Raw genomic sequence first — 14428 nt, 5'->3', positions numbered from 1 at the left:
AGAGGAAGAGTGGACTGAAGATGCCAAATGCACTTGGGTCATTTGTGTTATATTGGTGAACAAGGGTACTGCAACATAGAAACACCTCTCGAGTGGTAGGGCTCTACCCATTTAGCTGCAGAGGGGTTATAGGTAGACTCCTGTCACAGAACCGTAGCTATTCATTTTCTTTCTCCGTGAAGGACAAATGTGCCTTCAGTTATATGGTTCCCAAGGACTCACAGAGGGAGTTCTATAGTGAAGGTCTTCAGCAAGTGTTTGGAGCAAAGATGTGTCCAAACGCTGCAACCCTGAAGCCATGGTGGGACGCTGCTTTGTAGGACATCATTATACCTCCTTGAACTGCTTTATCTTTTACATCACTTCTCCCATTTTAGAGCTGGTTTTTACTGCTGAACAAAATTTCTGAACATATGCATGAAAAATAGACAAAATGTGTTATAGGACCCTGATAGCTGAGAGGAATATATGTGATGAAATTAGGTGCAGAGGCAAGGGTACCTTACATCTATTAGACTTCAGTGGATTCAGGCTTTATATCAACAATGCTGGTTTCTTCCATATTTTCGCTGAGATATTTTCTGACATTTTTTAAATGAAAAATTACAAGTTTAAAAGGGTATGTTCTCTTCAGAGGAGCTCTTTAAAGATCTTGCATGCAGCAGCTGATATTTCAAGCTGTTGAATTAGTAGTTCTGGGTTTCCTTTTGTACTTGTCTGTGCCAAAATGCGATTAGTTGTTTCAGCCCACTCATACCCTTGGTTTGAGATGTCTGTGCATTAAGTTAGAAGGGAAACAGTCATGTGGTTCAGGTCCAATATTTGATCTGCATTATAATTGTTAACATTTTTTTCCTACATAGATTTTTCAAGATATGTTGCCAGGAAATTTTAAAGCAGCGAGTTCTCGTGTTGAAGTGCTTTCTCATTCCATATTTTGTTCTGCTCCTGGAGACAGGCAAGACACCAAAGCCCTGTGTGTCAGGAATTGGGGAAAGAAGGGGAGACAGGTGCTGGCACTTGGCTGCAAGCTACTGAAAGCAAAAGGAAACTCCAGGCTGGAGAAAACGATGCAAATGAAGCACTTCGATTTACAGTAATTGTCCTGAGTGGAACCTCAACAACATGGGCAGGACAGTACAAAATACTGTTTGCTGAAATTAGTATTAGCTGTAAGTCACAGAATATTCTGCAGCTAGGCTAAAGGTATCAAACTTAACAAGTACAAACAACTAGGATTTGACCAATCCTTTTATATACTCAGAAAAATGTTCTCCTCAAGGAACTATTGTAGCAGCTCCTGAGGGCCGGAGTCAGCTGCTACAATGGGACATAGACATTGTGGCATACACAATGTGTCATAGATGTTGTGTACTTCATGATTTCCCCTTTCTTGATCGGCTTTTACTCACTGCTTTTGTTACCATCCCTCTTGGAGGAAACAAAGACAAGTGTGTATCTAATAGGAAAGGGTGGTGAGGAAAGCCAAGTGCAAGCCCTGGTGAAATTGGTGGGAAGGTGTTAAAGGTAGTGGCCTGAGTGGAGTTACTCTCTTATCATGTCACATTTGCAGTGACTCATTTCAGTTCAAAGGCTACCACAAGAATCTCAATAAATTTGCACAATAGGCAATATTTGTATCTATTTTAAAGCTGAATGTTGTTCATGTTTTGAGTATGGATTTGGCATGAAAACCTGAGGGTTTTTTAAAGCTTTTATTAGGGAAATGTGGTAAACACTGTGAGTTAGTGTCACATTTGTAGAAGAGCTGTAAATGTCCTATGATTAATCAGGTAATCTGGAAAATGACGTAGGAAATCTAATGCTGGGCACAATATTCAAGAACATGAAATTCCACATTTGGGGTAGGGGAGGGAAGAAAAAAGAAAGCTCTGTCATTGCCAAAACAATGTATTTTGCACTTTTCTTCAGTTTCAAACATGTGACTGATCCACCATCATAGATCTACAACCAGGAAAGACAAAAGGTTTTCTGTGTGGAGGGGCTGAGGGAATAAGAAACAGGAGCCCTGTAAGACTGAAAGATAAGGGCCTTTCCTGCTGCTGCTGCTCCATCCTCTAACTTTGTCTGCCATGCTCTTCTCACCACAACTTCTGTTATCAGTTTGAGAGGAAACAAACCTGTGCTACTACTGTAGTCAATCAGGTAATTTGAAATATTTAGTTACTTTAATAAACTGTTCAAGTCTGTAGAAAACCTTTCAGAGGGATCAGCTTTGTTAGCATAATCAGACGTTTTCCCAACAGAGTAAAGGATGTATTCTCCTGGGTATCTATTATACCATCCCTACTTTGAGCCACATTCAATAAAAACACAGAAATAAGTGGCTGGAAGGCAAACAGCAAATGTTAAAACATTATGAAAAAGCGATTCTTTTATAGGGTTCAGTGTGTTTTTTGAATTTCAGGCTTCCATGAATACTGAGCACATCGTAACTGTTTGAGAGGTGGAGATGAGCGTGTGAGGACGAGTCATCCACACGGGCTTTGCAAAAATTTAACATCTGACAAACAAGCACCTGCTGTGGTGAGGACAAGGTTTTAGTTCTAGGAATTTCATAAATATTTATTTTCTATGAATACATGGTTGCATCTTGCCAGAATATTAATATTTATATTTTCTCTACTTTCACAGTTGTTTTAGAGTCAGAAGAACCAAGCATCGCAAGCGAGTCTGCTAAAACACACGGCTAAATTTAAACTGCAGTGTTTTATTTAATATCGCTAAGACAGAATATTTTAGCTGTTTCGGTGTGGTGATATTTAGAATAAAATGTTCTTTCACTTTCTAAAGCTCAGATACACGGAAATCTCTGCAATTGCTGGGAAAACTCTATTTTTAGGAGAAACGGAGTACGGCGAAGCGGCCGGTGGAAGGGGCCGCCGGGGCCCTGGCTGCAGGCGGGCAGTGTGGGCGCCATGCCGTGCCGGCCCCACCTCACAGGCCAGAGGCGCGTTTGGGTCACCTAAAAATGGGCATCTCAGCAGCACGACGGGGAGCGATGCCCACACCCCCGGCGTGGAGTGGCGCGGGGCCCCGGGGCCCGGACCTCCGCGCTGGGATCCAAATTTGGGGCTTGATCGGCGTTTCGGGGGGACGGCGGCCGTGGCTCCCTGCCGGGCGCAGTACTGGCGGCCGGCACGCAGGGCCTCCCGCGGCCTGCTGCCATCCTCCATCCTCTTGCACTGGCGTGGCATGTTAGCAGCCTGCGAGGGCCGCAAGCGAAGAGCTCTCCGGGGCGAAGGGAAGGTGGCTGCGTCTGCCGGCTCGGCCCGGCCCGCTGGGCAGACCGCCGGCAGCCGGCCTCGCCGCGCCCGGCCGCGGGGCCCCGCGGGGCTGCCAGGAGCGGCGGCGGCGGCGGGAGGAGAGCGAGGGCCCGGCGGGGCCCGCGTCGCCATGGTGACGGCGCGGGGCTGCTGCCATGGCGGAGAAGGAGGGGAACGGCGAGGGTAAGGCCGGGCCGCGGCCGGGGCCGGGCCGGGGCCTCTCGCCTGGCGGGGTGTGCGGGAGGGCTGGCGGTGGGGGCCGGGCCGCGGCCTGGGGCGGCGGGAGAGGCGGCGGCGGCGGCGGCGGCGGCGGGGCCTGCCCTGCCTGGGGCTGGTGCCAGGAGGGCTGGCGGACACACCGAGGGCACGGACGTACTTATATGTGTGTGCGTGTGCATGTACGTATGTGTGTATGACTGCAGGCACAGGTACGTATTTACACACACCCCCCGCCCCCCCATCCCGTTCAAGGTGGCCACACCACTGCCTCCACCTCAGGCCTGCCCCAGCACCCCCTGTCACCGGGGATGCCACCAGCCCCCGCTGCAATGCCACCCGCGGGCCACGGCCACGGGTGCTGCCAGCCTTAGGGTTGCGTTACCGCCACGCAGGGCGCACCCGGAGTGGATGGCAGCGGTGGCGACCGGCTCGTCACGGCGTGGGGTGGCTTCCAGGGCAGCCGGGACCGCGGCACCGGCTGCTGGAGCCGGTTGGTCATGGCCCCTTGCAATCGTTTCTGGATGCGTCGGGCGCTCTCTGCCAGGAAAAAGTGATCTGTGCTGCTGATAGCATCGGGGCTTATTTTTAGAGGCAAGCGTGTGCTACTTTAGGGAGTGTTGCCAGAAATTATATTCTACAGGCTAAAGGTAATGCCTCCTGCAAGGATGTTCAAGTATTGTTTCAAGGGAAACGTTCTTTCTTAAAACTCACAATGTTGTGACTTCTAAAATCTGGCCTTTTCCATAAGTAAACCTCTATGTGTTGTAATAGTTTGCAAATTCTGAACATTGTATTTAAAATAATCTAAATAATGGATTATTTTGTATTATTTAGAAAAAACCCTAACATATTCCACAGAAAAGTCCTGTATAAATAATTGCTGTGGATAGTGCTGAATGAGTAATTTGGTTTCGGTAGAAGTATTTCTAGCATGCACTTTGAAGTATAGAGATCTTGTAAAAATTAAAAAAATAAGACTGATGTAGTTTCAGTGAGGACTGTTCTAAAAGTGTTTTCTATTTTATATTGTTTTTCACTTTTGTTTAGTCTTGTGAAAGCACGATTTTTTGCATCTTTCCAGTTTCGCAGATGAAACTGAGGCACAGTGCTGGCAGAGGTGGATAGAAATCATAGGATAACAGCCTAGAAGTCTGCTGAACCATCTGAGAAGAGGGGATCTGGTGTTCTGGCAGGATAACAGTAATATTGGGAAGTTCTGGCCTCATATACTTTGGGTACCCATATGTATGATATTGAGATTTTGCCCCATTTTGTCAATCTACACGCAGAAACTCTTGGAGAAGGAAGGTCATAGGTTTTCGATTGCTTGATTAATGGCTTTTAATGCTGGTTTTGTAGTTTCAAAGTAAGAATACTTTGTAAGAAGTTTAATTACTGTATTACTGAAGGCAGACTCTTGGTTTGGTTTTTTTTTTTTTTACACTTCATGTTTTTTAACATCCTGTAAAACACCATTCCCAGTAGAGTATCAAATGTCATCTTCTAGAAGAAAATTGTGCTGTCATCTTAAATGACCTTGACCCATAAAGTCCATTCCTGGCCCTACCAGACTGATAGATCCTGGAAAGTGACATACTGGGCTTTGGTTTCCTATCTGTAGAATGAGGACAATAAGCTGTATCACATGGACAAGGCATCGACTTAACCTGCTGTCACTCATGAGACTCATAGTCTGTTATTAGGCACACCAGTTGCTTATTGCCCTATAAAGATGTCTCATTATTATAAACACGGTTGAGGTAAGCTAACAGTCAGTGTCTCATTAAACTGCAGAAGCAATCCCGTAAGAATATGTCGCTTACACCCATTTCAGAGTTGCTATTAGACTTCTTGCAGATAGTAGCTACAGGGATAATTACAATTCTCCGATTCTGGATTCATGCATCGATCACGCTTTCAGCATTCCACCTCTACGCAAACTGCAACTTTTACTTTCTTATGCTTCAAACAGAACAGTAACATTAGTTGTATTGTCAAATAATTAGTCTTTGGGGTATTCCTCTTGGTTCTTTGTGGAACTGCAGTTCCACCAGCTTTCATGGTAAAGGTTTCCCTTAGGTCCTATTATTTTCAGGTTTTGTGTTCTTCAAAGTTAAAATGCCTGCTTAAATGTTTTACAGATGTACACGATGTACACAAGGAAAAATGGTGAAAGGCCAAATCCTGCAACCTCTGGTACATCATGTTACTCACATGAGTATTACCCTCTAACTTAAGCAATTCTTGTGAATAAAATCTTGTATGTGCATGTGTTAATGGGATCATGCCCATACTATCTGTAGGTACATGTTTTATGTATGAATTTATATCCCTACATTTGTGCTTTCAACATTGTTCAGTGTTTTTTCTTCATACCCATCTGATTACGCTAGACTGTTTTCTTAATCGTTCTCTTCTGCATATTTGTCTGTATCTTCCTATCATCCTGTTTCTTTCCCTTTTTCTGCTACTTAATTCAGTCTGTTCTTCCATTTGCTCTCAGATATTTCTTTGTAATTTGACATAACGTGTCAGATTTTCTAAGTTTTAATATCTCTGATCTCAATACTGATGTTACTAGAACCTGAAAGCAAAATGTCAGACCAGTCGTGCCTGAAGTAGAACTAGACAGAAAACAAGACATATTTTTCTCCAGCTGGGATTTAAGAAATCACATGAAAGTACATAAAGGAGAGAACGCTCAGTGTGCCTATATCATTATGGTAATGTTATGTAATTGAACAGTATTAGAGTTCTTCTAAGACCATATTCTTTGTGCCAGTTAGCGCATATTTAAAATGCAGCTAATAAGTCATGAATTTTAATCCAAAAGGAAGTATATTAAATAGTCTGAGCTCCTGTTTCACCCACTTACGCCCATATGAAACTGAATAACTAGTTCTGGATAACAGATGTCCTCCAGAAAGATACCTGATTCTGATGAGAAGACCTACGGAGATGGAGCGTAACCATTCTGTGATGATGATTTTCTCTGGTAAATAATTGGTAGTTGTTTAGATAGTTAGAGTTACAGCTGCAATATGTAATCAGGCCTCACAGATCCTCTTCCCCACTTGTGAAACAGTCATGTGGAGGTTGTTAGTGGAGATGGGAAAGAGTTTTCACCCCAATTTTAGTGCTTTATGTAAATACAGTAACAGTGTGTTCAATCATACTTACATATCTGCTCTTTAACTGCCCCGGTTTGCTGCCTGACATGCTGGTGAAATCAGAGATTTACTGGAGTTTACATTTGATAAGAAGTAGCTACATATCCCATTCAACTACTACCTTCTTGCAAAGAAGCAGAATTGCCCCTACTTTACCTGCCCTGTCAAATCCTCCCACGTTCCTTCTCCGTATCACCTGTCTCTGCCTGGATTCTGTATCACTAGAGATACTGAAAATGTGCTATCGCTGCTCATTCTGTTTTAATAAAGTTGCAAGTCCAAGCTTAGAGAGCCTAGTAGCTGCCATGAGCGCTGTAGGCAGTCATAACTATTAATTCTTCTCGGAGCACACTTAATTAACATGAGAGTTTCAAACCTGACACAGAAAAGCGCGTAAGCTGTATATGGCTTTGGGGAATCCCGCTGAATGGGATAATAAGATGCACATGATGCTTAAGCACATGAGTACATTTAAGGTCTTGGTATATTGAGGATTTTAAAACATATTTTTGAGGGTTTCACAAATAAGCATCAGCATTTGAAAGGTACAAAAGCTGTGGATTAAACACTCGTACTAAACCTTCAGGCTAAAGTAGTCCATCAGACAAATTATCTCTAATTTAAAAAGTGGCAGTGTTTCATTTATGGCAAAAATACAAAATTAGTGTGAGTTGTTAAAAATAAGTAGCTTTCATAGGCTCAAGCAAGCAGTATTTCAGCTCTAGAAGAAAATCTGAATATATGAGATCACTTAGGGTGTCAGTGTGCAGTTTTATCGCAGTGGAATTTACAGATGAACACTATGAATTTTTTTAGGTCCTCTTGTTGACATTGCTGTGAGAAATTACATGAAGAGAAGAGTTTATAGCTTTTATTAGACTGTAATGCAGTTTAACATGCACCTTGACATCAATCTGAGTTATGTTTTAATATCTGTACTTATCAGAGAATGAAACAAAAAATAAATTATGTCCATCTCCCCTGGACAAACACAGGCAGTATATCCGATCCTCTCGGCTATACTCCTGCAGTAAAATTTGATCTCAAATGGATGTAGAATAGGTAATTGTAGATTGACAGGTTTCTTGTTTCCATGGTGCATAAAATGGCAGAAGTTTTTCAGTTTGGCTCTACTTCTAGCTGACTTATTGAATTAAAAAATTGGCTGGTGTGCAGAAAGGCTTCAAAGTTTTTTGTCTTTTAAACAATGCCAACCAGCAGATACGCAGTGCTGACAGGGAGCTCAAGAACTCCCACAAATTATCTTTCCAACAATAGTTAACATGTTATTAAGAATTTCCATGTCTACATACTAATTATTCTGAGATCTGAGGGGTTGGGTGGGTTTTTTGCAATTTAGGAGTACCTTTATTTTGTGTGAACGGATACCGCTTCATTGCTGTTGGCACAGGTTATGGAAGGGAAATGGTCTTTCGGGTGATGAAGGTCCAACATGAACCTGTTGCCGAACATGCTCAACATTTAGCCCCCCAGGTGGGAGGTGGCCATGTAGACAGGGCTGCTGGTCACACCACTGCTCTGCCCTGGCCAAATCCTGCCATGGGGTCCGGCTGCCACTGCTGCTGTTTCTGTCATGGGGGTACGGTTGAGGTGGGGAGCAGAAGCTGAAAATAGCTTCCACAAATCCTGCAAGGTACCGGCAGTGGTGTCCCGGCCCAGCCTGTGTGGAGGAGGGCCTTGTGCCCAGTGCGACAGCAACATTGGGAAGGGCATGGGAGAGTCAGAGATGGGGCTAGGGGTGCTGCAGGAGGTGGCCGGAGAAGTGGGGAGCTCCCTGCAGGGAGCTTGCAGGTACCTGGTGCGGGGGTAAAAGCGGTTGGCATGGTAAGGAGCAGGAGGTCCCAAAACCTGCCTCTGGCCCCCACAGGTTTTGAGGATTACGTGCTACCTGACAGGTCTAGGGAGATATTTTTATAAACAGTCTCTTAATTGTAAATGTCCATCTGTAAGAAAATACAGACTCCCAACTTTTTTGAAATGTGACATCCTTACTGTTTAGTGTTATATAGGTGTAGGTAGTATGTGAAAGCCGCATGAACATAAGATTGGAAGGGATTTCCTTGAGTCCAGCCTGGGGTTGTATACAGCCATAACTTTCAAAAGCTTACCAAGCTTCATCTTAAAAATGGTAAGGATTATTGTGTCACTGGTGTAAGGTCACAGGAGGTTCTGGCCTGTTACTGCCGATGGTCAGCTTGAAAATTAGACATGAATTCTGAAATTTATCCATGAACAGCTTGTATCCTTTTTTCACCTGTTTGCCAACTTTCTGCTTTAGTTTAACCTGCCTCAAATAGTTAGAGAAATGTCTTATTCCCCATTGATGATAAATGTAAATGTCGTAAATCTGTCACCTGAAACACTGTTCAAATTCAGGATATTACTCTTAGGCAAACAAAACTGGACATTAGGAAAAAATTTTTCACAGAAAGAGTGGTCAGACAGTGGAATAGGCTGCCCAGGGAGGTGGTGGAGTCACCATCCCTGGATGTGTTTAAGGGTCATTTAGATGAGATGCTGGGGGATGTGGTGTAGGGGAGAACTTTGTAGAGTAGGGCTGATGGTTGGACTCGATGATCCCAAGGGTCTTTTCCAACCTGAATGATTCTATGATTCTATGAAAAAGAAAATTGGAGGTTCGTATTCATTCACGTTATGTAAAGAAAGCGATTAAGCAATACTTTCAACACAGCTCCCTTAAAAAATGAGCAGCTGCTGCAAACCCCTGTAATCCCTTGCCACTTTGTTTCACTGTGAAGGTCTTCCTTTAGCTTGGTCAAAGCCCTCATGCCAGAGTAGTGCAGATAGAATTGCAACCAGTCTTGAAACTATTTTTTTTAACCCATTTGAGACCCTGTCAGGTAAATTGAAAGGCTTGTGGTATGTTACATAATAACAGCATGTATTAAAAGTCATACTTAAAAACCATCATTCGCCCATTATATTGTAGACAATTACAGTTCCTTCAAAAGAAGAAAGTTTACAAACTGCTGTATTCTAGCAGTACTACTGTGGTGCTGTAGTTAAACTTTATAATGGCTTATGTTTAAAATAAATTAATTCTCAGGGCACAAATGTCCCCTTGATTCTGGTCCCTGACCACTTGAGCAATCAGTGTGCAGAGGCAGCTTCGTAGGCATATTCAATTTAGGAGCTGTTAGGTGCTGCCACACATGCAGTCAGATGTGTGGGCACGCTGGTGGTGACAGGTTATGCAGTGCCCTGTTGGGGCTGCCCCACGTCATTGGCAGAGTGAGCTGCTGTTGTGGGGCGCACAGCAGCGTGTGCATTACTGCATTTTGGTGGAGCTTGGTGTGGTGCATGTGTGTTGTGGGCTGTGGGTGTCGGAGCTGTCCTTTGTTGCTCTGCCATACGCTTCTGGGGCCAGCACTGTGGAGAGTCCAGGAAAAATGGAGACAAATGCCTTCTGTGACCACACAGCATAGCAGCACGGGTTGTGTTCTGCTGGTGTCGCAGCCGATACAAGCTCTTCCTTTTCAGCAGCAGCTGGAGGTGTAGCGAGACTCTCAGCATCACCAGGAGAGCTATATATCCTTGCAGGGCAGTTTGCTGTTGGTGATGAAAGAGAATATAAGTATGGGCTAGACATAACTCTCATTATATCCCAGGTGTGGCTGAGATGAAAGATACGGAACAAATTGCAACAGTGGAGATTACTGTTTTTGCCAGCTCTGAGCTGCAACAGGAGTGCTGACTGGTACAACTGCCAGAGTTGGGTTTTCAGGGATGTGCAAGACATCCCTAATGGAGATTTATGCTCAGTTTATCTCTGCTTTATGAAAAGGGAGACTGCATGCAGCCGGTATTGACTTTAAAAAAAGTGTCACAATTATTTTTTTGCAGGCTAACAAACATCAAGCGCTGGCATTTCTTTTTCACTTCACTTCACTTCACTTCACTGTAGGAAGGATAACATCATGACTTTCCTCAAGAAAAGTGTAAGATATTAACTGTATATTATATGTGAATCACAGACATACAGGAGGCAATCCAGATCTATGCATAGATCCTTTCTTTGGATGACTGGAGGCATATCTCCACATCCTCTGCTCAGAAGAGAAGATCTTTATATCAAAAGGAAAGGATTTTCCCCCATCATTCTGCAAGTTAGTGTGACAAAGCATGTTGTTTCACTGCCTTCAGTGTCGGTTGCATGCAACGGCAAGTATTTGGCAGCTTATCTGTGGACACCAGCTAGCAGAAGGAGAGCTTTGCTGTCAGAGCTGGACCTCTGCAAATGATTAAGGTGAGTGATACTACTCAGAGCTTGCTGCTTTGGCTCATGAAGTGCCAGGCTTTGTGAAGTCAGATTCAGCCACCACTTGAGTAGCTGCAAAATGATGATGTGCTTGTCTGGCTGAAATCTAGGTCATAATTGAGAACTGTTAGGTCCAATTTGGATACATATTTCCTCCTGAGAGTCCTTATTGAATGCTGCCTCCAAAGTAACAATCTGCAACAGTTGTAAGGCCTGTGGAACTAGAGCAGCATGGCTATGGCCAGCTGCTTGCGAAGACAGGCAGGACCAAATCCTGAGAGCTGTAGTTGAACATTTCATGCTGTCCTGATTGTTGCTAAAAATGTTACAGCTACTCCTGATATAAAATGTTTGATAGCTTATTAAATGAAAAAATGCATTGCTATGATCCAGGACTCAATAGCTTTTTTTGTCTTGTAAGGCCACTGTAACTGTCCCATCCCAGAGTCTCGAGGCCTGTCTCATCCAACTCTTCCCTCCAAGAAGTGCAAAAAGGCAAAATGGATTTGAGGAAAAAAAAAAGTTTCAACACATGACCAAATATTAGGAAAAAAAAAAGAAACTTTTTTTGCAAGGACTCAGCAACAACAAATTCACAAAGTGTGGGCAAACAGACTTGTGTGAAGTCTGTTTGTATTTTGAAAAATGTTTTTTTGAAAAGTGCTGTTGTATTTTGAAAAAAGCTCAGGAGGACTGCCAAGAGTTTCTGCTGTAAGTAACAATAACTCCAGATTCTTTCAAGCTCTTAGAGATTATCCCTACTTTTTATCTGAGCTTTGGGCATACACAGGGCACACCATGCATGCATTCCTTCTGTTTCCCAGTACTATGTATTCTCCAGAGGATATAGGCAATAAGCTGTATGTTACTGTTCACAGGATGACCCTGCACTATTTAATACGGGCATGACAGTGGGTTAGGATACAAGGAGTAACACTCTTAAGAAGGTCGAGTCAGGGCATTAGCTCTCACTATTGACTGTTTCAGAGCTCAGAGAGACTTTGTACTCAGGGTGAAAAGAATCTGTAAGCTGTAGCTATAGGGAAAGGTGCAAGACAGAGCTATGAACTTGTGCAGCAAGGTGCTTGTCACTGGGTGCTAACGGAGTACCCCCAGCAGCCAGGGGCACAGTGGGAGCTGGCAGGAGGAGCTCAGGGCTGTGGCTAGCTGGAGCTGCATGCAGTCCTTCCAGCAGCAGCAGCAGAGAAGTAAGTTGGAGCTGGAGGAGGGCTGGGTGCCAAGTTATCTGCTTGTGCACTTCCCTGCTACTTACAGGTAGTAATCCTCCTGCACAGTATCATCCTGGCTGGTCAAAACAGAGAGAAAACCTGCCTGTGCTGCTGTGTGTCTGGAAATCCAACTTGCATTGCCATTTCCTGATGGAAGGACTTCTGCCTACTACTGCCAGTGAAGCAGTGGATGACGGCCTCCACTGGACCGTGCAGATGTAAAAGGAATGCTGTAGCATGGCTTACAAATTACTCAATAGAAAATGTGTCAGAATGTCTTGCAATTTTAACCTGAATTAGGCCAACTTCTAGTTTTCTTTTCTGACATTTTTTTTCTGGGCATGCTGCTAGGTCCAGAACGCTTAACCAGCAGGAGGAACTAGTGCTGTAGCCAAGTCCTGGCCCTAGCCTGCACACTTCCATTTCCAAAGCCTGGACTAGCATGTCTCAGCTAGGTGCTGCTATGGGCCACTGCCTGGGCTTGTGGCAGCTCAGGAATCCCTGCCAGAGTCTGTCTCATCTTAATTGCTTTGACCTGGAACATAGTGCCTTCTACATCCCAGGTGCATGGTCATACCAACCAGCCAGCCACTGCGCCTCCATTTCCCCTCTTTGGCAGACCAAATCACAAATTCATTCTGTGCAGTGAAAGTAGGAAGGAGTCCTTCCATACCATCCCACCAAAAAAAAAAAAGAAAAATTGATCACTCCTCAAACCTCAGATAGTGCTTCAGGTTTGAGAAAATTGTACTCTAGCAGAGTATAGCTAGCTAGGTAGTATTCCTTGACCATTTTCCAGGATTTCAGGTTTCTCTGCTGATGCTGATGAAGACTGGTGCTTCAGTATATATATATATATATTTGTAGATGTAGCATATCTACATGGATTGTGTACAGTAAAAACATCAGGGCATATTTTGTTGCGTTTTTCCTGAGATGCATGAAGTGCTGTCACTGACATGAATTGATATGTACTTGCGTTGCATCACTCAGACTAACTGCCTATGAGGGAATGGATTTTTCCCTAGCAAACCATATGATTGTAACATCCTTCCCCAGTATGTCCCAGGATTGTTTAGGCTGAGCTTGCCCTCACCAACAGGGTGCTCAGGAACTCTTTGAGCAGCAGGAAGGAAGGGTTTTCTTGCCTGTAGGGCAGGGGAGAGACTAATCACACACAGCCCATGAAGAGATGCGAAGTTGATGATGACAGAAGCACAGAGCTGGGAAACGACGTTCAGCAGAGCAAATGGGTGCTATTCCGGAGGGAACAGAACAGTGCTGCAGGGCAAAGCAAGCAGAGTGGACCGGTGGTGTCAGCCACCTCTGCCTGTGGGCATTTTTGTGTAAGGCGCTCAGCCAGGCAATAGGAAGTGCAGAGTCGTATCCCTTACCACATCTTCAGCACGTGCTGCTGCTTTTTTTTGTCAATGGCACTAAACTTGCAGTCTTCCATATGCCTTCCTCATGAGAAAATCTGCCACATGTCCAGCCCTGAAGAGCATTTAGCGGAGTTTTACGAACTGTAAGAAGTACTGTATGACATTAGCAGGATTCCTGCTGGGACGCAGTCCTGCTCAGCCACTCTAACATTTAACGTTCTCTGCCCCTCTTCCCTTCGCTTGCAAGTTCTGCTTGGTTATAAACAGTTTCAGTAAGTTTAGAGTAAGTTTGGTTTGCATTTTGTGTGTAGGAAGTCCTTACACCTTTTATTTCTTTGACAAACAAATTGCAATCCTCCATTCTGGGGACCTCCAGAAAGAATTGGGGTGGCACCAGGGAAATTAATGCTGCTGTTCAGAAGCCTGGGCACAGGGAGGCTGTCAGGGTTGTAGTATAGGAAGTGATGCAGAAAATAGTGGTTTATTGGTCCCCTCCAACATATGGACAATTTTGTGTTACAGGAAGCATCTGTCAAGGAATTTGCAGAGGTAGCAAGGGTATCCCTCGTAATTTGCCCTTCTCCATTCCCATAGGCAAATGCATTATCTGCAGCAAGCTCAGGCAGTGGTTGTAGTTCCACTGGGGCTTCATGCTGACATACTTTGCCATCTGCATCCCCTGGCTTTAAGAAATGCAGTGCAAGCTCTGGACAGAGCAAGCAAACAGGATCCTGGTAAGGACGTGGGAGTCAGGTTTAATACAGCAGCTGTTCAAGCTGTTATATCATTATGACTCAGGACAGATAGGTATGAGTTATCAAGTACTGAGGATACAGAGTGA

General features: G+C 44.3%; 1 protein-coding gene across 1 annotated transcript in view; it reads left to right on the top strand.

Annotated features, from left to right (window-relative positions):
* The first annotated feature begins 3288 nt into the window (after window positions 1-3288).
* Window positions 3289-14428, top strand: part of DRC8 (dynein regulatory complex subunit 8) — a 35915-nt gene continuing 24775 nt past the window's right edge. The window contains 1 exon segment of the mRNA XM_074818340.1: window positions 3289-3470. Within this exon segment, the coding sequence (XP_074674441.1) occupies window positions 3443-3470 (28 nt within the window). The 5' untranslated portion in view covers window positions 3289-3442.

The sequence above is a fragment of the Strix aluco genome, chromosome 3 (genome assembly GCF_031877795.1).
Source record: "Strix aluco isolate bStrAlu1 chromosome 3, bStrAlu1.hap1, whole genome shotgun sequence".
NCBI lineage: Eukaryota > Metazoa > Chordata > Aves > Strigiformes > Strigidae > Strix > Strix aluco.
Note: the sequence above shows the minus strand (reverse complement) of the source record. Positions and strands in the feature narration are given on the sequence as shown.